The sequence below is a fragment of the Zalophus californianus genome, chromosome 8, assembly GCF_009762305.2.
Source record: "Zalophus californianus isolate mZalCal1 chromosome 8, mZalCal1.pri.v2, whole genome shotgun sequence".
Lineage (NCBI taxonomy): Eukaryota > Metazoa > Chordata > Mammalia > Carnivora > Otariidae > Zalophus > Zalophus californianus.
Genome location: NC_045602.1, coordinates 100,600,454 through 100,622,947, shown reverse-complemented (window position 1 = coordinate 100,622,947; position 22,494 = coordinate 100,600,454). Strand labels below are relative to the sequence as shown.

General features: G+C 37.7%; 1 protein-coding gene across 7 annotated transcripts in view; it reads right to left on the bottom strand.

The window, feature by feature from the left end:
- SEL1L2 (SEL1L2 adaptor subunit of ERAD E3 ligase) overlaps window positions 1–22,494 on the bottom strand; it is a 144,765-nt gene that overhangs the window by 116,567 nt on the left and 5,704 nt on the right. For all 7 annotated transcript variants that reach the window (XM_027620604.2, XM_027620606.2, XM_027620609.2 and 4 more), the window contains exon 2: window positions 4,234–4,289. In XM_027620604.2, coding sequence (XP_027476405.2) covers window positions 4,234–4,289 — 56 coding nt within the window. The remainder of the gene's footprint in view (window positions 1–4,233; window positions 4,290–22,494) is intronic.

The following is a 22,494-nucleotide window of genomic DNA, read 5'->3' as shown; positions in this document are numbered from 1 at the left end:
TTGTCATGGAAGCTTTTTATCTCCCCTTGTATTTTCAATGACAGCCTAGCTGGATATAGTATTCTTGGCTGCATATTTTTCTCTTTTAGTGCTCTGAATATATCATGCCAGTCCTTTGTGGCCTGCCAGGTCTCTGTGGATGGGTCTGTTGCCAATATAATGTTTCTATCATCGTAGGTTACATATCTCTTCTCCCGAGCTGCTTTGAGGATTTTCTCTTTGTCTCTGAGACTCGTAAGTTTTACTATTAGATGTCGGGATATTGACCTATTTTTATTGACTTTGAGGGGGCTTCTCTGTGCCTCCTGGATTTTGATGCCTGTTTCCTTCCCCACATTAGGGAAGTTCTCTGCTATAATTTGCTCCAATATACCTTCTGCCCCTCTCTCTCTTTCTTCTTCTGGGTTCCCAATTATTCTAATATTGTTTCGTCTTATGGTGTCACTTATCTCTCGAATTCTGCCCTCATGATCCAGTATTTGTTTATCTCTCTTTTTCTCAGCTTCTTTATTTACCATCATTTGGTCTTTTATATCACTAATTCCCTCTTCTGCCTCATTTTCCTAGCAGTGAGAGCCTCCATTTTTGATTGCTCCTTATTAATAGCCTTTTTGATTTCGACTTGGTTAGATTTTAGTTCTTTTATTTCTCCAGAAAGGGTTTTTCTAATATCTTCCATGCTTTTTTCAAGCCCAGCTAGTATCTTTAAAATCATCATTCTGAACTCTTGTTCCAACAACTTACTAATATCCATATTGATTAGGTCCCTGGCAGTCGGTACTGCCTCTTGTTCTTTTTCTTGAGGTGATTTTTTCCATCTTGTCATCTCGTCCAGAGGAGAATAGATGAATGAGAGAACAAAATGCTAACAGGGTAAAAATGACTCCAGAAAATTATACACTAAACAAATCAGAAGAGCCTGGGAACCAGGGGAAAAGAAAGGGAAAGATAGAAAAAAGAGGAAAAAAAAAAGAAAAAGATAAAAAGAAACAAACAAACAAAAAAACAGAATATGATCAAATATGATCAGGCTGGTGCATAGATCAGTGCCACACACTAGATTTTGGGTATATTTTGGTCTGTTAGAAGAAAGTGCCTCCCAACATTTTAAAGAAAAAAAAAGTTATATATGTACAAAAATAAGGGTAAATATGATGAAGGGATGGATTATGACTGTAAAGATGAAAATTACAACAGATATTATAAAAGGAATTGCTAAGATAAGGAGTTGGTTGAAAAAAGAAAGAAGAGGATTTAAAAAGAAAAAGGAAAATGGGAGAGAATGTGATCAGGCAGGAGACTAGAACAAAGCCATACACTAGAGATTCAGGGTATATTTTGGTCTGTTAGAAGAAACTGTATCCCAAAATTTTAAAGAGAGAACTTATATATATATATATATATATATATATATATATATATATATATATATATATATACCAAAAATAAGGTTAACTACTATGAAGGGATAGAATATAACTCTAAAAATGAAAAATAAAAAAGAGTTTTTTAAAAATGGGATTGGAAGATGTTGGTTGAAAAAGGAAAAAGAAAAATTCAAAAAAAAAAAGAAAGAAAAGGTTAAAAAAAACATTAACTTGGAAAGACTAAAAAATCATGGGAAAAAAGCTATGAATTCTATGTGCTGTATTCCCGTAGTGCTGGTGATCCACCATTCTCATTGATCGGTAAACTTGCTCTTGGCTGGCTGTTCTTGCTGATCTTCTGGGGGAGGAGCCTGTTGCCATGGTTTCCAAATGTCTTTGCCAGAGGCAGAATTGCCCCGCCTTTGCCAGGTCTGGGCTAAGTAATCTGCTCGGGTTTGCTCTCGGGAGCTTTTATTCCCTGGAAGCTTTCCGTACAGCTTTGGAGGACGAGAGTGAAAATGGCGGCCTCCCAATCTCTGCCCTGGAGGAGCCAAGAACTCGGGGCCCCACTCCTCATTGCGTTCCCAGAGAAAAGCAGTCAGTCACTCCTGTCTCCCCGGTCTCCGGCCTCACTCCGTGCTCACCTGGCCTGTGACCGAGCGTTTCTATCTCTGGCGCAGGACCCCGTGTGGAGTCTCCAAACCCAGCAGATCCCTGCGGTGCGCTCCCGCGCTGCTCCTCCCAGGGGAGGAAGGGGAGTTCCCCGGATCTGCCACTTGTTGGGTCCCTGATGGAAGAGCAGTGGCCTGACTGGGCCGCGGATCACGGTTTATGGCAATCCCGAACTGAGAGCCCACTCCTCCTCGGCTCCATCTCTGCAGCCAGCTTCCCTGCTTTGATACCTGGGAGCTCTGTTGCACTCAGGCAGCCCCGGTCTTTGTGTGACCCCGAGGGTCCTGAGACCACACTGTCCCAGAGACGGTTCCATCCCCCGCTTAGCCACTGGAGTGACATCCCTCAGCGGAGCCGACTTCTAAAAGTTCCGATTTTGTGCTTGGCTGCTCTACCACTTGCCGGTAGCAGCTGACAGAGGCCCCCTCCCCCGCTGTCTATCCTCCCGAATATCGCCTCGGAATCACTTCTCTGCATGTCCTACCTTCCAGAAAGTGGTCGCTTTTGTGTTCAGAGAGTTGTTGATATTCTTTTCTTCGATCTCCTGTTGAGTTCGTAGGTGTTCAGAATGGTTTGATCACTATCCAGCTGAATGCCTGGGACCAGGTGAAATTTAGGTCTCCTACTCCTCTGCCATCTACCTCCTCCCCCTCTGTTTTCTCATTTTTGACATGAAGATAGTACTTTTGTTTTTTCCATATTCTGAGATCTTTTAGTATAGTTTATATATTTTTTGCTTGGCTTTACATGGGTAGAGCTAGAGTTCTTTCCGTATTTACTATATGGGCCTCATTGACTAATGCTGGGCATTGGGGAGGATACCTATGATCAGCGCCCTTGATCTCATGGAGCTCCTTAATTTCAAAGGGTGCTTTCATATGTTATTGGGCAGGCACTGCATATCACAAGATATCAAGAGCCCACAAGAGAAAGCCAAATGACCTGATGAAACTCGTGAATTTTTAGCTTCCACCTGTCTAAAGATAAACTCTGAGCTTATGCCAAGGTCACTTCTATTTCGCAGATAATAATCCCATTGCTCATTATGGAATGTTTTAGTTAGGGTAATGGGGAACAGCAAAATTTGGAGGAGTTTACAAAATGTGGCGATGTAGGGAGGAATTTTTAATTTATATAAACATTTTTTCAAAGTTTCCTTCTTTAATTAGGATTTAAGATTTATTGATTTTTCAATAAACATTTATTGAGTGCCTGCTATGTGTAGGACACTGTTCTAGTTGCTGGGATAGTAGCAGTGATCAACACAGACAAAAATCCCTACTCCCATGGAATTTATATTCCAGTGGAGGGAGAATGAGAACAAACATAACAAAATATGACATGTTACATAGTGATAACTATGAGAGGTGAAATATAGCAGGGGAGACAGACAGAAGGTGTTGTGATAGGGCTTGCAATTTTAAAAACAGTGTGACTGCAAATTTACAGAATGGTCAAGGAAGGACCCTCCAAAAAGATGACAGTTGAGCAAAGATCTTAAGAAGATGAAGGCAGGGAGCCACATGGTTATCTGGGTTCCAGGATGTTCCAGCCAGAAAGAGCAGAAAGGTGGGTGCATACCTGGGGTTTCTGAGGAATAGCACAGAGCCCAATGTGTCCAGAATGATAAGGAGACAGTAGTAGGAGATAATGTCAGAATTGAAATATGGGGCCAGACCACAGAGCCTAATATGCAAGGCACTGGTTTTACTCTGTGAGATGGGATGCCATGAAAGGGTTTCAAGTAAAGGAGTGACTTGAAATGAGTTACATTTATAGGATCAATAATGGTTACGGGGTTGAAAACAGACTGAAAATGTTGAATCCCCTACTTCCAAGATGTTAGAAGAAATCATGAAGTTAATAAAGTTTAATAAGCACCTGTGACTATAAGCCAGACTGGCCTCTTTCCTTTTTGTTTTAATATTTAGAACCTCAGACAGGTCATAGCTTATGAGAAAGCTCAGGGATAACATTCTTATCTTCTCACAGTGGAATGAGTAAATATTTGAGTGAATGAACAAAAATTGTTGATTGATTGACAATGAAGCAAAAAAAAAAAAAAAGAATAGAAACAACAGCCAGTACAATTACTTCGTTAAGAAATTCTGAGCATGCTGAATAAGTACTATGTATAATGCCTATAGCCTAAATTTTGTACTGCAGAAATATAATGCTTTAGCAAAATATTTACCTGTGTAGTGGCATTTCTTTCCGTTTGCTTTTTACTATGCTTTTCTGCTTCAATATCTGCAATATACAAAAATTTTTATAAAATTGAAGATATTTTCTTTTTAACATTTCACTAAATCATTTCTTACTAAAAAACTTTCTAGATAACTTTTAGAACTCTTAAGAATAATAGTGGAAAATAATTTAAATTTAAAGTTACCAGTAACATGGTACAAAATAATTCCTTCATGGATAATTTTTCAGATGTAACTTGACACCAGAGACAATCTAAATACTTTAATCAAGGATCCTGAAATTGAGTTAATATGAAAGAGTTCTACAAATAATAGACTAATTACAATAGAAAACTTTCTGAGCTACAACTTAATTAAAATGTATCCATGTAAATAAATGTCATTTATTAATAAAGAATATTAAAACATAGGAATATAATCTTTTATATATTTATACATGGATTCATATGCCAGAGAGATACTAAAAATTAATACAGTTGAATGATACAAATATCTGAGAAATGTAGGCTAGTATGATTATATCAGGTTTTGAAATTTGAGAAAATTTTCATAAGCATTTTTTAACAAATCTTTTTGTAAAGAATAGAACATACATATATGTACCATATAGAATACATATATAGTCATTGGTATATTTCATTTTTACAAAGACTTAAATTTCTTAACTTACATATTCAGAAAAATAAGTCTTTGAAAACCTGATATAACAGGGTGTCACATCATGGCATGTCTACTACATTAGTAGGACTGATAAATTTTCCATTACTAAAAAAATTATTTGATGCACTGTAAAAATGACCCTACATATTTCCTGAGTTAAAACATGCATATATGTGATATGTTCACTTTATAGACTGAAGAATTTGACTCAAGACAAATATGGATAGTCAAAATTTTATATTTCCAAAAGTTGTGAGCTTATACTTTCAAGAGCAGGTTATGAATGTTTTAATGTTATCATTGATATTATATTTATTAATTTGAAATGTTTTATTCTTTCTCTCACTGATGAACTTTAGTATTTGGCCTCACAATTCTATGTCTTTTCTGTTCGCTTTGTAAGCCAGACCTTATAGAACTGATTCCACGTTGTTCGATGTTTAGTCCTCTGTCAAACTAGGGAAACAATTGGCAAATTCTAAATAAATATTCAACAACTTCATGGTGATAAATGCATTAATATAAAGCATATGAAAATATTTTAAAGATTATACATATTTCATAAAATTATATATTATATAGGATTGCTCTTTTCAGGTTCAGGATGTAAAATAAATTATGCCAGAATAAGAATGTTATTGTAAATGAAACTTCCTTTATCCCAAGTTTGCCAAATGATCATTTTGGGGCCATGGATACTCATACTCATTATCGATCAATATAGCGCAATGGTCCACCATGTGGCCTTTGAGTTAAACAGGCCTGTATGCTAGTTCTGATTTTGTACCTGTTTCATTAATTTGTTATGGTAATCGAATAAGATAATCTATGTATTTAGTACAGTACTTAATACATATTTAGTGCTTAATAAATGTTAGCTCTACATATAATTATGATTGTGATTATTATAAAGAAGGCCTACTTCCTTAAAGGATTTAAGATGCCTTCAGGATAATAATATATGTAAATTAGTATTTTAAAAGGACCATGGTGAAAAAGCATTATTAGAGACTTAATTAGAATTCATTAATGCTTTGTCTATAATATGACTTCTCTCTCAATTAAGGCATTTGTTTCAAAACAAATTACTTAGCCTAATTATATTTGTGTATTAGAAATCAGACAATGTGACTATTATAGCTACAGTAAATGTCTAGCAATTTTTAATCTCCATTATCACAACTAGAAAAAGTAAACTGGAAAAAGCAATGTGATTTGATATATTCCCGTTGTTATACTCCCCAAAGTACAGAGAATAAAATTAGAGTGAGTATGCACAGAAAATACACAGAACAAGAAGTACAAAGTGTCATGTGTATTAGAGCAAGAGGAGAAAATTATGGATATTAAGTGGAATAACATTTGTATTATACACTGGACCAGAAAATCAAGCTGTCAGTGGCCAGACATTAACATGAAAATTACAAGGCTAAAAGCAATTATCAAAGGTAGGGTAAGTGTAGATAAAAATGTAGATAAAAGAATTAGTGAAATGGGAGGAGGTGTAAGAATGTAACTGAAGGAACAACGTATTTAATAGCTTAAAACGTAAAAAGAATATAAAAGTTGGTCATTATTTCCAGCAGAAGATGCACAACAACAAAAATATGTCTTTTCTAAACTTCAGGCTTTTAGGTTTTCACCTAAAGAAAATGAAGTTTTGATTGGCTACTGGGGAACAGATTCTGCTACCAACAGTATCTTGCACAAGGCTCTCTTGTAGGCTTTTAAATCTCAATTGAGGAACACTGGTGATTGCTGGAGACCTGTTCCACTGTTTCATCAATTCCCTCTATGAGTACTGATATCAGAGGTCAGAGCCAAGAGCCCAGAGGGTGTTTCCAAGAGCCAAGGAAAATAAAAGTTTAGGGAACTACTCCAAGAGAGTAGAACAGGGCCCTCATCAAGGAACACTGCCTACCCTTGAAGCAGAGAAACCTGCCAACATGCACCTGGCTGGATTTCCAAATTGCCATGGACCAGTGACTGTTACACATGCCTCATTCCCCTTTTTTAGACAGCAGTGTCTAGGGTAGCATGGTTTTCTATTTCTCCAATATACACTGGGTATATGGGGGAATGGAGGATAACTTGCCTTTTTATTTTATAGGTGTCTGAAACTAAGGAACTATATTCAAGGAGTCTCACTGACATCTTAACCTGATGCAGATTATGAGATCATAGATTTTGAGCCTAATGCTATGACTGGATGAGTCTTGGGCAATATTAGAAGGGGTGAGAATCACATGGGACAGATGTGAATCATTGGGGCCTGAGAGTAGACTGTGGCAGACTGTAACAATGGCCTCCATAAATCACAACTACCATGTTCATACCCCTTTACAATGTAACTTTGCCTAATTCTCCCATCAAGAGATGGAGACTATTTTCCCCACTCTTTCAATGGGCTGCCCCTGTATCTTGCTTTGACTAACAGAAATGTGGCAGATGACACTGTTCAACTTCCAAGACTAGTCCTTAATCCTTTCAGCCTCTTTTACCCTCTTGGAACAATGCTCTGAGATCACCATGCCCTTAAGAAGCCAGGGGTAATAGTGGAGAGAGGCCCACCTGTCTCAACTGACCACCAGCTGAGTGGAGCTTCATGAGTGAGTCCAGGTGAGACCAGCAGAAAAATCACCCAGTCAACCCACAGAGAATTATGAGAATCAATAAATCATTGTTGTTTCAAACCACTAAGTTTTGGTTTGTTATGCAGCAGTTGATGACTGAAAACCTTATCTGCTTCTTCAGCCAACTAGGACTCCTTGGATAGAACTCTCAATTCTCAGAAGCTACATTAGACCAGTAAATAATGCCAAAATAAATAATATATAATGTACTCATAGCATTGAGAGAAGATTTAGAAGAAAATAATACCCCAGAATATTTATTGTCTTGCTGACCATTCTTTTCAGATCCACTTTCTTATGAAAGGCTTGATATACACTAGCTCCTGGCTTTACCCTTCATTTCCCCAATGTGGCTCATGTCCTTTCTTTACAAGACATGTTTCATCTTCCTTTGAATGAACATTGGGACCTGATTAATGTGACTAAGATTCTGGGGGAAAAAAAAAAAGCAGCACAAAACACCCCAAAACACACAAAAAACCTCCTCTGTACTTTATGAAGGAATCCGCCTGGGGACTTATAGGCAAATAAAATCTTTGCTTGTTTGTTCAAACAACATTTACAAATGGAACTAAACATAAGTATTTTATTGATTCTCCCATTCTAGTTCTCTAAAATGGTGCTTCATTCTTCATTACATGTAGTAATGGTATAAAAAATACTATTGGTTCCTTTCTGAACTTTCTTTCAGACTCTGTGCAGTACATTGGCTTCTGTGACTTTATACTATCCTGGATATCCTTCTTCCTTTCAAACCTCTATTTTAGAGTTCCTTTTTGGTTTTTATGTCTGCTAATGATTGTGTATTTCTCAATGCTCAGTCCTCACCTCTTCTTTTTGGCATGACCTAAGGGTTGAGCTGGGTCAGCAAGGATTTTGGAATGGACAGATGGTGAGCGCAGGAGGTCAGGAACTACAAAAGGATAATGTACTCGTTCCTGAACAGACAGCCACTTAAGAAGTAAAGCTCTGAGAATTAAACTGTAATGACAGGAAAGCAGAATAACACAAGTCATAGGAGAACCTACAGAAGGAATCCAGGTTGGCAGAGATGAGACAAGCGATGAGAGACAAACCTGGCAACAATGATGGTTCCAAAAACTGAGACTAAAATCATGGGAGCAGGTCAGGCCAGGGATAGAGGTATGTAGATGAATCTAAGTCACCAGAAGTGGGTACACAACTGGGGAGATGTAGGAGTGAGAAGAGTGAGAGTTTGCACCCACAAGATTCCATAGAAAATTCTGCCAAAGGGATTTCTGTAGGGGTGAGTTTTCAGTTTCCTGTGGAAAACACAGCATAAATCAGATCCTCATCATTTCATGCCTGCATTCTTATAACAGGCTCCTAACAGATTTAATTATGATTGCTCTAATTTTAATCTAATTTACATCTACCCTCAGAATAATTTTCCCTGAGTACTGTTTCCAGCAAGACACACATCTGCTTAAAAACCCGTTAAGTCCCTGTTGCTTACTGTATAAACACTAATTCCCTATGTTGACTTCCAGTTTCCTCTTCAGTCAGGTTTAAGTCCACATTTAGAAGTATTTTTCATATATCAATAATCTGTTTCACTAGTTACTAATTACTATTTGAAAGTTTTCTTCTTTTTAAATTTTAACAGTTTCTATTGAATGGACTAGAAGTTATCTATTAAAATTTCCAATAAGAAACAACTATGATTTTAGGACATTTATTATTTTGGCTTGTGAGATACTTAGTTTTGGACATCATCAAGCCTGATGTTCAGAAATAACATTTCATATCTCTTTACTTAGCCATGTGACCTTGGATAAGTTATTTAACCTCTCTGAGCCTCAGTTTTCTAGAAAATGGGAATAGCAATACTACACCTATCTCTTGGAGTAGATGTGAAGACAGAATAGATTTAAAATGTAGTGTTTGGTGTTTGTTAAATACATGGCAGCTAAATAATAAATGTCAGTTCCCTTCTCTTCTCCAAAGGCCTACCTTTTAAAAGCAAGTGGTATTAGCATCTGTGAGAAAAGCACTTCCCTTACTGAGATAAAATTAAGGAACTATATGGTGTAAACCCTGGAAGAAGAATCTCCTACTGAATTTTACCTTCTCTTTGGCTTTTTCTCATTCTGATAACTGCTGCAACCACCTTCCCTTCAAATTCCTTTCCCTGATTACTCTTACTACATCTAAAACAGACTGGAATTCTCAAAATAGAGCTAATAATCCCACAGAAGTGCAAAGAAAATATAAAAGGCATAGACAGAGCCCATTATACACTGACAGTTCTGTGGTTCTAGAATACCTCAACTGCATTCTCCCTGGTCCTGTCTCACTCCTTTTTCTGGAAGAATTTCACATCTTTCTCACATGTCTGGGGAAAGTGTCATCTTTCCACTCCATAGGGTTATTCTCCTTAACACCTGGATCTCTTTGTTATCAAGGGCAAGAATACAACTTCTAACTCTGCCACTTACCTAAGGCCCTCCTATTTTTTTTTTAAGATTTATTCATTTGAGAGAGAGAGAGAGAGAGATTGTGTGTGTATTTGTGTGTGTGCACGTGTGCACATGCGTGTGCATGAGAGGGTCAGAGGGAGAGGGAGAGAGAATTCCAAGCAGATTCCTTGCTAATCATAGAGCCTGATGTGGACTTGATCCCATGACCCTGAGATCACAACCTGAGCTGAAACCAAGAGTCAGCTGCTCAACCAACTGCACCACCCTGGCATCCCTGGTCCTCCTATTCTGATGGATACAGCTTTTCTCTTCCCCAGGCCCCTTCCAGGATTGGGGTGACATACATACTATCTTCCCTCAGATAAAGCTCCAACCTCTACATACTGATCACAGCTCAGACCTCAAGAGACCCATTTCGGTTATATAATAATTTTAACACCTGTACACTAAGAATTGCCCACATAGAAGGGAGCTATTCCATTCCACTCTCAACAAGAATAATTTATAGGGGCATGTGGGTGGCTCAGTCAGTTAAGCATCTGCCTTCAGCTTGGGTCATGATCCCGGAGTTCTGGGATCCAGGCTTGAGTTGGACTCCCTGTTCAGCGGGGAGTCTGCTTCTCCCTCTCCCTCTGCTCCTCCCCCTGCTCGTGCTCTCTCTCTCTTGCTTACTCTCTCCTTCAAATAAATAAATAAAATCTTAAAAAAAACAAGGATAATTTACAGTCATTACTTCTATATAATTAGACCAAATTTCGACATTATCAAAGTCTCTAAAGATATAAAGGAAATTGGGATTTATGATAAAAGAACTGTACTAATGAAAATGTTAGCATATTGTAGTAACTTAGTAGACCAATAAATGCATTTTGATGTATTATATATTTGGTAATAGACTAATGACTTAGTTATATTAATATAGTAATATAGATTTTTTTTAAGATTTGAGAGAGGGAGAGAGCGCGCGGGGTTGGGGGGAGCGCAGAGGGAAAGGGAGAGAGAGTCTTAAGCAGATGGGGCTTAATCCCTGAGATCGTGACCTGAGCAGAAACCAAGAGTTGGACACTTAACCAACTGCACCACCCAGGTGCCCCTACTACAGATTTTTTGAAACTCTATAATTTAAAGCTAATGTCTTGAAAGGATAAGTATTGTATAACTTTTGGTTCTCTCCTCCTCAACTTCCTTCTTCAAGTACAAAGACGGCAAAATTTTAAATATGAAAGTTACTAAGGGACAGGCTAACGGTGAGTGAATAGTTCTTTATTTTTATTTTTATGAGTTTTAATCTAATAGAGAAGGTTGAATAATTCTCAGTATTGCCAAAAGTGTTCCTTCCAGGAGTTTATGAATTACCTCCTATAGTGTGCAATTACAGAGCTTAACAGCAACCTTGAAGGATAATTGGGTAATCCGGCATTGTACTTGGTATAGTGCCCAACACATAAAAAGTGCTTAATAAATTTTATTTTTATTAATTCTTGATAAGATGAGAAATAATTAGGGAGAAGTGCAAATTACAAGTGGGAAAACATGGTAGAACATATTTGGTCATGTTGACTGATGATTTTTCCTGGTATTTTCTTCTATCCTCTGTCCTTTTCCCCATTTAGCCAGCGAGTTGCTTATTGCTTCAGAAAAGAGAGTGATGTGGCAGAAAGAAAGGGATAAGTGTCTTCTTGGATGTTAGGAGAAAAAGAAAGGACCTATAACCTAGACAACAGAGTAGATGTAGGAGAATACCTGATATATGATAGCAAGGTAATAGCAAGACCTTCTCTGCCCTCTTTCCCAAATGAGAAAACATTCCCTGGACTAGGAGGGAGGAAAGAGCGGGAGAAATAGCAAAGATAAGCTTCCACTATTATAGCTTGAAATAGAAGTTAAATTCCATTATTAAACAATTAAGAAAGTTATACTTTTTGCACACTTGGGTTTGACTAAATTTCATAATGGATAATTATTCAGTTAATTATAAAAAGTATGATGCAAGTGAAAAATATGATTTGTCCTATAGGAATAGGGCAATAAAACTTTTAAGTTTAGAGACACATATTGAGCAATTTTAATTGAAAGGCTATAACTGTGAGGTTGGTTGTTTTCAGTTAGGGTTTTGATGAAGATTGGAAACACTTAAGCTGCTTGTTTAGTTGTCACCAGTCTGTACTGAACTGGCTGAGATGTGACTGGATAAGCAGCAAGGTGGCCTGGACATATAGCTATCACCTCTAAGGTCCCAATGTCTCCAAACTAAATCATTATTGCTAATGTGCTGGCTCCCTAAGTCAGTTTCTCCTATGTTCTGTCCCTGTGAAGGGGGTCATCAGTCTCCCAAGTTTAATCATACATCATTTTTTACTTCATCCCATGCTAACATCCCCATGGCCAAACATAACTTTGTTTTGTTTTTGAGTTGTAACTTCTGGTCCATTATCATTAGCCTAGTCCAGGACTTTATGACATGACTCCTAGGTCCTAAAATAGCCTAGCAAGTTCCAGTTCTCCATCTATTCTGATTCCATCACTAGACTACTGCTTATGAAAAGCCCATGCCAACTGGAAGTATGGTGTCATTCCCTTATTCAAGTTTCTTTAAGTGGCTGTTTCTTACCATGTCAAGTGAAAACTGAAGAAACAGTTGGGATGTAGTGGATTGAGCACTGGGCTTGGAGTGAGAAGAGAGGGAACCAAATTCTGACTTTACTGCTTTCTAGCTATGTGACCTTCAGCAAGTCATAAAACATCTGAACCTGTGTTTTCATCCATTCAATAAGGAGAATTATTATTATTATTTTTTTAAAGATTTTATTTATTTATTTGAGAGAGTGAACGAGAGAGAGAGAGAAAGCACATGAGATGGGGGGAGGGTCCGAGGGAGAAGCAGACTCCCTGCCGAGCAGGGAACCCGATGCGGGACTCGATCCTGGGACTCCAGGATCATGACCTGAGCCGAAGGCAGTCGCTTAACCAACTGAGCCACCCAGGCGCCCCAATAAGGAGAATTATTATCTTAAACCTAGGGTGTGGTTGTGAGTGGGGAGTGGGAGCAGTTGTACTTAGAATTTAATGAGATCGTGACTATGAAAATGACCGACATGGGCCAGGCATTTAATAATGCTTCTTTTAGTTTCCTCTGCTTAGAAATATAAGGTTCTCAATGATCTGACCCTACCTTTTTATTTATTTTATTTTTTTAAGGATTTTATTTATTTATTTGAGAGAGAGAGAGAGAATGAGAGAGAGAGAGCATGAGAGTGGGGAGGGTCAGAGGGAGAAGCAGACTCCCTGCCGAACAGGGAGTCTGATGCAGGACTCGATCCTGGGACTCCAGGATCATGACCTGAGCTGAAGGCAGTGGCTTAACCGACTGAGCCACCCAGGCGCCCCTGACCCTACTTTTTTAAACCAATTTATTTTCCATTATACTCCACTGTTATTGAAGTGGTGGTATCCTGCCACCCCATATGTACACTACACTCATTCTTACACCCATGTCCTTTATTTGTGTACTTCTAATTTGGAATGTTTTCTCTTTCTTCCCTTAATATCCAAATTTTATTCAGCCTTTCAGCCCATGTTTGTCATGTTTCAACACTGGGGCCTGGTGCGAGAATAGTTCCCGCCCTACAACAGATTTATAAAACCTATTTGTTAAAATGACTAAATACATTTCCCCCCTACCTGCAGGTTTTCCTAGATATTTCAGCCTTAAATAACCTCTCCCTTTTTGGAACTTCTTCAGGACTTGTGTTCTGTGTCATTCAGGTTAGCACAGAATCACATACTAAATTTTATTCTATGGATTGTAAGATCTCCAATTGCAGAGACAACTTCCCTGTTTTTTAAGTTCACCCATAGCACTCTGCATAATGTCTTAATTAAAACTGATGGTTGATTAAATATTTTTATTATAACACAGCATATAATTCTGCTCCTGGATCTAAAATTCAACGAAACTGCTTTTTAAGTTAGTAGTGAAAACTTAGAATAAAAGAATCTCAGGTTTGGAATTGTCAAATTTAATTATATAGCCACAAAGACAATTTTTTAAAACAAAATAAGGGTTTTCCCCTTCAAAAAAACTTCTTTTTTTGCTGTGCTTCATCATTGCAAAAAGTCTGAATTAAGCGGTTCTATTCATGAAGTTATATTATTTTTTTAAATCTTTATATAAGATTCTGTTTTTCATAAAAAAAGATGACACAAGGGTAACATTATCATTCTTTTTTTTCTAGCCGCACTAATAGATTTCTTATCCATTCTGCTCCACCATTACAATATTACAAATTTGGGAATGGGCTAACAAATCAGGAAATGACAGATGTTGCCAGGGATGCAGAGAAAGGGGAACCCTCCTACACTGTTAGTGGGAATGCAAGCTGGTGCAGCCACTCTGGAAAACAGTATGGAGGTTCCTCCAAAAGTTGAAAATAGAGTTACCATACGATCCAGAAATTGCACTACTGGGTATTTACCCCAAAGATACAAATGTAGGCATCCAAAGGGGTACGTGCACGCCAATGTTTATAGCAGCAATGTCCACAATAGCCAAACTGTGGAAAGAGCCAAGATGTCCTTCGACAGATGAATGGATAAAAAAGATGTGGTATATATACACAATGGAATATTATGCAGCCATCAAAAGGAATGAAATGTTGCCATTTGCAACGACGTGGATGGAACTGGAGGGTGTTATGCTGAGCGCAATAAGTGAATCAGAGAAAGACATGTATCATATGACCTCACTGATATGAGAAATTCTTAATCTCAGGAAACAAACTGAGGGTTGCTGGAGTGATGGGGGGTGGGAGGGATGGGGTGGCTGGGTGATAGACATTGGGGAAGGTATGTGCTATGGTGAGCACTGTGAATTGTGCAAGACTGTTGAATCACAGATCTGTACCTCTGAAACAAATAATACATTATATGTTAAAAAAAAAAGAAGAAGATAGCAGGAGGGGAAGAATGAAGGGGGGGAAATCGGAGGGGGAGATGAACCATGAGAGATGATGGACTCTGAAAAACAAACTGAGGGTTCTAGACGGGAGGGGGGTGGGAGGATGGGTTAGCCTGGTGATGGGTATTAAAGAGGGCACTTTCTGCATGGAGCACTGGGTGTTATATGCAAATAATGAATCATGAAACACTACATCAAAAACAAATGATGTGATGTATGGTGATTAACATAACATAATAATAAAAAAACAAAACAAAACAAAAACAGTGGTCAAATTTGGGAATGGGCTGACTGGGTTGAAGGTGCTTTTAAGTTCATGTTTGTAATGCATATGTAATTGATCAAATCCAGAGAAGTAACTGATCAATTGCTTTTGGGAACCTGATATAGATGATTTGTTTTGAGTATTATAAGAACCAGTTTCAAAGCAGGTTTAGAACTCTTGCAGCTTTTAGCTCTTATGTCTTTTCATTATCAGTGTCTCTCTGAAAGGTAAAGAAACATGAATTATCAGTGGAGCAAGATAATAGGATTCAGAAGTCTTCAATTCTAGAGTATTAATTCTCTTTGTAAATGGATGTACTAATTGATCTTGGTCAAGGCATTTATGTTTACCATATCTTGTCTTCTCTAGTGATCTAAATGTCTATGGCATTATATAGCATTACCTGAAATTACTACAGTATAACTTGGGGTGATTAAAAGTACTACTTAAATAATTAATGCAATGAGAATTAAAACTGACAAAAGTTTAGATATTTTATCTGGTACTACTGAGTTAATCAACCCAAGGAAATAATCATATAGAAATCCCTTAGTTTTTGAATTTTGGTATATTTTCATAGAAATATAAAAATACATTTGTAGAATATTATGTATGTGACATAGTAGCTCTGATACTGTAACTATGTGAGGTTCAACATTTATTGAATGTGGAGATAAGACATTAGTTTAGGTGTAGGAATTCTTTGTTAATCCTTATGTTCTTGAGGAGTTCTGACATGCTATAAGATAAAATCCAGAATTTTAGGGTTGGAAGGGAGTCATCTCTACAATGGTGTTACACTTAATCATTTAATGGATAGACATTTATAATGTTTTCAATTACTTCGCTATTGCAAAAAATACTATAATGGATCATCTTGAACATGTTTCCTGTGAAACATATGTAAGGGTTTGCCAAAGTAAACAATGAGAAATCGATTTGGTCACCTGAGAAGTAGTAGGTCCAATATAAATTTTAATGAATAGCAAATAGTCATTCCCAGAAAAACCACTCTGACTTATACTTCCACACATGGTTTATTAGAGTATGAATCTTTCCTCACCCTAACCAACATTTTTCAATTTTTGCAAATGTATTGGGATGAACTGGTATTTCCTTTTTTTTTTTTTTTAAGATTTCATTTATTTATTTGAGAGAGAGAGTGCACGGGAGAGCATGCATGAGTGGGGGGAGGGGCAGAGGGAGCAGGAGAAGCAGACTCCCCTCTGAGAAGGGAGCCCCAAGTGGGGTTAGATCCCAGGACCCTGAGATCATGACCCAACCTGAAGGCAAACGCTTAACCAACTGAGCCTCCCAGGCGCCCTGGGATAAACTGGTATTTCACTATTAATTTCCATTTGCATGATTACTGGCAAGGTCACATTTAGGAGCATTTGTATTTTCCTTTCCAAGGAATGAACTGTTAAGATATTTTCCCCATCTTTCTATTACACTTTTTTTTTCTTTTTTCTATTAGGCTCTTAAGAAAGGATTGTTAGGAGTTTTAAAATACATTCTGGATATTATTTGATTGGTGTTTATGTTATATATTTTTCAGTCTGTTGTTAGCCTTTTAACTGGATATGGTATCCTTTGCAACAGAGTTGTTTTAAATTCAAATGTAGTCACAACTATCTACCTTTTCCTCACTTATAACCTTTGTGTGTATATGTGTGTGTGTTTGTGTGTCTGTCTTGTTCAAGGTCTTACCAATCACTTGAATATATATTTTCCTGTATTTCCTTCAGCTATTTTTATAGTTTTCCTTTTACTGTTTATGTTTTTAATCCATCTGGACTCAGTTTTTTTGATTGGTATGAAGTGGAATCTGATTTTTCCTAATAAATAGACAATTTGACAATAACATTCATTATAGACCTATTGCATTTAGAAACCTCCTTTCAGGTACTAAATTCTCATTTGTATATTGTTTCATTTTTAAACTCTATTTTCTTGATGCATTTGTCTATTCTTCTGGCAATACCCTAATTACTGTAGATTTATAATTGCATATTTTACTATTTGTGCAAGAACTTCTCTGTGCAGATACACAAGCACCTACCCACACACCTTTCTTTTTCCTCTTTTAAAAACTTATCTTGGGAGGGGTGTCTGGGTGGGTCAATCAGTTAAGCGTCCAACTCTTTATTTCGGCTCAGGTCATGATCTTGGGGTTGTCGGGGATTTGTCCCCTATCTCTCTGCTCCTCTCCCTTCTCTCTCTCTTAAATAAATAAATAAGTAAATATCTTTGGAAAAAACCCTATCTTGGGAATTCTAGTATAACTTCTTTCCTAGATGAATTTTAGAATAAGGTTGTCAGATTCATTTAAGAAATGTGTTGGTATTTTCACTGGATTGCATTGGATTTACCTGGCATATTTACATTATTGAGATTCACTTGGGTGTATAGCCTGAATTTATTGTTTTCTGTTTAATGCTCTTCAGAAAATTTTCATTTTTATTACTCATATATGCCTTGTTTAATTTTTATTAAATTTATTCCTAGCTATTTTTAAATTTCTGTTGCTACTGTGAAAGGGATTTTTTCTTTTTTTCAAGTTTTTATTTAAATTCCAGTTAACATACAGTGTAATATTAGTTTTAAGTGTAGAATTTGGCTATTCACCACTTACATACAACACCCAGCGCTCATCACAACAAGTGCCCTCCTTAATACCCATCACTCATTTAACCCATCCCACTGCCCACCTCTCCTCCAGCAACTCTCAGTTTGTTCTCTATAGTTGAGAGTTTGTTTTCTGGTTTGCCTCTCTTTTTCTGCCCCATATGTTCATCTGTTTTGTTTCTTAAATTACACATACAAATGAAATTATATGGTGTTTGTCCCTCTCTGGCTTATTTTGCTTAGCATAATACTCTCTAGCTCTGACCACATCATTGCAAATGCCAAGATTTCACTCTTTTTTTGTGGCTGAGTAATATTCCATTGCATATATATATCACATCTTCTTTATCCATTCATTGGTTGATGGGCATCTGGGCTCTCTCCATAATTTGACTATTGTTGATTATGCTGCTATAAACATTGGGGTGCATGTATCTCTTTGAGTTAGTAGTTTTTTATTCTTTGGGTAAATACCTAGTAGTGCAATTGCTGGATCATAGGGTAGTTCTATTTTTTTTAAAGATTTTATTTATTTATTTCACAGAGAGAGACAGCGAGAGAGGGAACACAAGCAGGGGGAGTGGGAGAGGGAGAAGCAGGCTTCCCACTGAGCAGGGAGCCCGATGTGTGGCCTGAGCCGAAGGCAGACACTTAACAACTGAGCCACCCAGGCACCCCAGGGTAGTTCTATTTTTAACTTTTTTAGGAACCTTCATACTGTTTTCCAGAGTGGCTGCACCAGTTTGCATTCCCACCAACAGTCTAAGAGGGTTCCCTTGTGAAAGGGATTTTTTTTCTTTAAAGATTTTATTTATTTATTTGACAGAGACACAGTGAGAAAAGGAACACAAGCAGGGGGAGTGGGAGAGGGGGAAGGAGGGCTCCCGCTAACCAGGGAGCCCGATGCAGGGCTCGATTCCAGGACCCTGGGACCATGACCTGAGCTGAAGGCAGATGCTTAACGACTGAGCCACCCAGGCACCCCGTGAAAGGGATTTTTAAAAATGAATTTGATTGTTTTATTTTTTAAAATTAGAATAGGCATTTGCTTAGATTTATCATGTTTTGAAGGTTTCTTTGGTTACCACTGATTTTTAGTCTTCCTCTTGAACTCATATTTTATTTTGCTGGATTATATTTTCTAACCAAATTTCAGTTAGGATTTGTGGGTGATAAATTTTCTGAATTTATTCATGTTTGAAAATATCTTATTTTGCCATTACACTTGTTTTACAGTTTGTCAGATTATATAAGTCTAGATTCAAAATCATTTCACGTCAGTACTTAGAAAATATTTCTCCAGTGTCTTTTTGTACCCAATATTGCTAATGAAGTTGATGTCGACATGCTATTTTTCACCTTGTAAATAAGGTATTTTTTCTCTCTTTTTAAAAGATTTTATTTACCTGAGAGAGAGCAAGAGAGAGCACAAGAAAGCACGAGAGAGCACAGAAGGAGCACAGAGGCAAAGGGAGAAGCAGACTCACTGCTGAGCAGAGAGCCTGACACGGGGCTTGATCTTAGGACCCTAGGATCATGACCTGAGCCAAAGGCAGACGCTTAACTGACTGAGACACCCAGGTGCCCCTGTATTTTTTCTCTTTAGAAGGTTTTAGGATTTTCTGATTATCCATAAAGTACTAAAATTTTACCCTCACTTTCTAGGAGTGCATCTTTTCTCAGTCTTCTTACTTGGCGCTTAGTGGAACTTAATCTAAAGACTAAAAAAAGGTCTTTTTAAGATCTGGGAACTTTTAATTTATTTATTTCTTGCTCTCAGTTCTTCATTTTCTCTTTCTGGTGACCCCATTATGTGAATTTGTAACTTTTGGATACATCCCCTATGTCCTTGAACCTTTATTTCATACGTGTCATTTCTCTGTCCATTTGCATTGTGCTTATAAGAGGATTTGTTTGATTTTTGAGTCTCTGGGTTGCTCTTCAGCTCTGTCAATGTTGGTATTCAGCTTTGAGGTTTTATTTTTACTATCATATATTTCATTTCCAAAGTAGCTCATCTTTTATGGCTACAATAACATCTCTAAATACATCTTATGATAATCATTTTATGTTTTGAAGACCGCAACCATCCCCTCTACTTGTTCTGTTTCCTCAGGTATTATGGTGTGGGGTGTGTGTTTCCATGTGTAGGCTGATGCTTTTCTTTTCTGTGGTGTCAGTTTTCCTCATGTTGGACTTGGATTTCCCCCTTTTAATCTGTCTCTGAATGCTATAACAATCACCTCAGCTTGCCACCAGTAACTTTGTGGGTGTTTCAGGATAAACTATCAGTATGTGACAGGACCTAGTCATCCAGGAATAGGTGCTCCCTCAGTATCACTAGCCATTTGCAGAACTTACATCTCTGCCAAAATGCCACCCCAAATCTCCCACCTCATGCCTTGTCTCCTTGTGAACTCGGATTGAGACCTAAAATGAAATTGCTTTCCCATGGAGAGAATAGCAATTTGCTTTTGCCAGGTGCCTGGGGCAGTACCAAGTACAGGACTATCTTAGATCTAGTGTGACTACAATTTCTCAGGAATGTATTTCTTCCTTTTCCTTTACTCTTTGTTCTACTAGATGTCAAGTCTCTGTAGATCCCTGGATTTAGGAAGGGGTGGATTTACTTCTGGGCTGCCTTTATCCTAAGAGTAGAATATTTTACGGTCTTCGGTTAATGTTGAAAAGGTCTCCTATTAGACTCCTCACCTTGGACAGGTCTTGAGAATTAGATTCTGTTCTCCTTGCTTTGTGAGGCCACTAAAACCACAGCCCAAGTTTGTCTGGCTCAGGGTAACAGTTGCTTTGATGTTCAGGTAGAGGGCTGGGACCAAGGTGAGGCAAGTCCTGGCCCTGCTCAGATGGTCTGTGCTTGCTTCGCTGGATTCTAGCAATTCCTTACATTTTTGTCTGGTAGTTCTTTACTGTCTTCTCAACTCTTTGTTTCATTTAAGAAGTGTGTATATTTTATGCACCATTTATTTTCAGTGGGAGGGTTGGACTAAATAACCTAGTGACCTAGCCTTTCATTACCAGAAATAAAAGTGCTGCCTTCTCCTTTGCATATGGAAGGGGTGTTGAGGGGCATAGGAGTCAGACTGCTAGGCTGAAGCTGCTGTTGTTTCCAACCAACAATCTTTTCTTTTTGCTTCAGGGATCCTTTCCTTTTTCCTGAGCCTACATGTACATCATATGTAACCATATTCTCTTTTGTACATTTTGGGGCAAAAGTTTCTTCTTTTAAGTCCATTCCATCTCCTATTTTGTCTCTTAAGTATTGATAATTTCTTTTTCATCGAGGGTATTCCTACTTGTTTTCTAGAGATGATGAATTGTATTTATTTATTTGACAGAGAGAGAGTGAGAGAGCGAGAGCGCACAAGCAGGGGAAAGGGATAGCAGGCTCCCTGTGGAGCAGGGAGCCTGATGTGGGACTGACCCAGGACCCTAGGATCATGACCTGAGCTGAAGGCAGATGCTTAACTGACACAGCCACCCACGCGCCCCAATGAATTGTTTTTAAAAACTATCTTCTATCAGAGAAGATGAAGGGTGTATACTTTTTCCATTCTGGGAATATTCTCTTCAAGCCTAATGCTGTAATTTTGGCACCAAGTCTGTGAGGCAGACCTAAGACTTAAAGAAGTCTTAAGAAACCAGGTTTTCTTGCCTAGCGTATCTCCTTGGCTGATGAACTATATAAATACTATGTAAATAAAATTAGATGGCTACACTAAATAAATTGCAGATGCCAGTAAAATTATAAAATCAATGAAAAACTGATAAAATGCCACTGTTGGAGTTTATGTAATCATCATACTGCCAAAACAACTGGTTGAAAAATAATCAATCACCTAGCTGTTTGTTCTATATAGAAGCGAACATATGTATACTACATTTTAAAATGTTTGAATGATGGATTGAAGTTTTTATTTCTCAGCTGGCTGCTTGGTAGCATGTTGAAATAGCCTGAGGTAAGTAAATATGATTATGAGGCAAAAACTTTGAGCAGTCCACTTTGTAGAACACTTAAACTTAGCATAACATACTAATACATATAAATACTAAAGACTTAGAATAACAAACAGGGTGACTGGGTGGCTCGGTTGGTTAAGCGACTGCCTTCGGCTCAGGTCATGATCCTGGAATCCCGGGATCGAGTCCCACGTCGGGCTCCCTGCTCAGCAGGGAGTCTGCTTCTCCCTCTGACCCTCCCCCCTCTCATGTGCTCTCTCTCTCTCTCTCATTCTGTCTCAAATAAATAAAATCTTTAAAAAAAAAGAATAACAAACAGGTGATACAGAGTGAAAACAAAACAAAACTTGATTCCCATTGGAGGATTCAGATCTTACTGTGTACTTCGGGGTTTTGAAAATCTGTACATTTAGACAAATAAGAATGTCTGCGTGATCTACCCCACAGGTTTCGGGAATGTGTTTTACAAATTTTAAAGTGTTGTAAGTGCTAATTTTAAAAATTGTTGACAATCTGGTGAGGGAGTTAAAAATTAACTCAATTATGAGGCCATGATGCATAAGAAAATAAAGGTGCAATGTGCTATGAGGAAGGGCTTGGAAAAGTTTTTTTTTTTTTTTTTTTTTGGAGGAAGTAGAACTTGAGATGGACCTTAAAAGATGAACGGGATGTTGTGCTGTAGACTT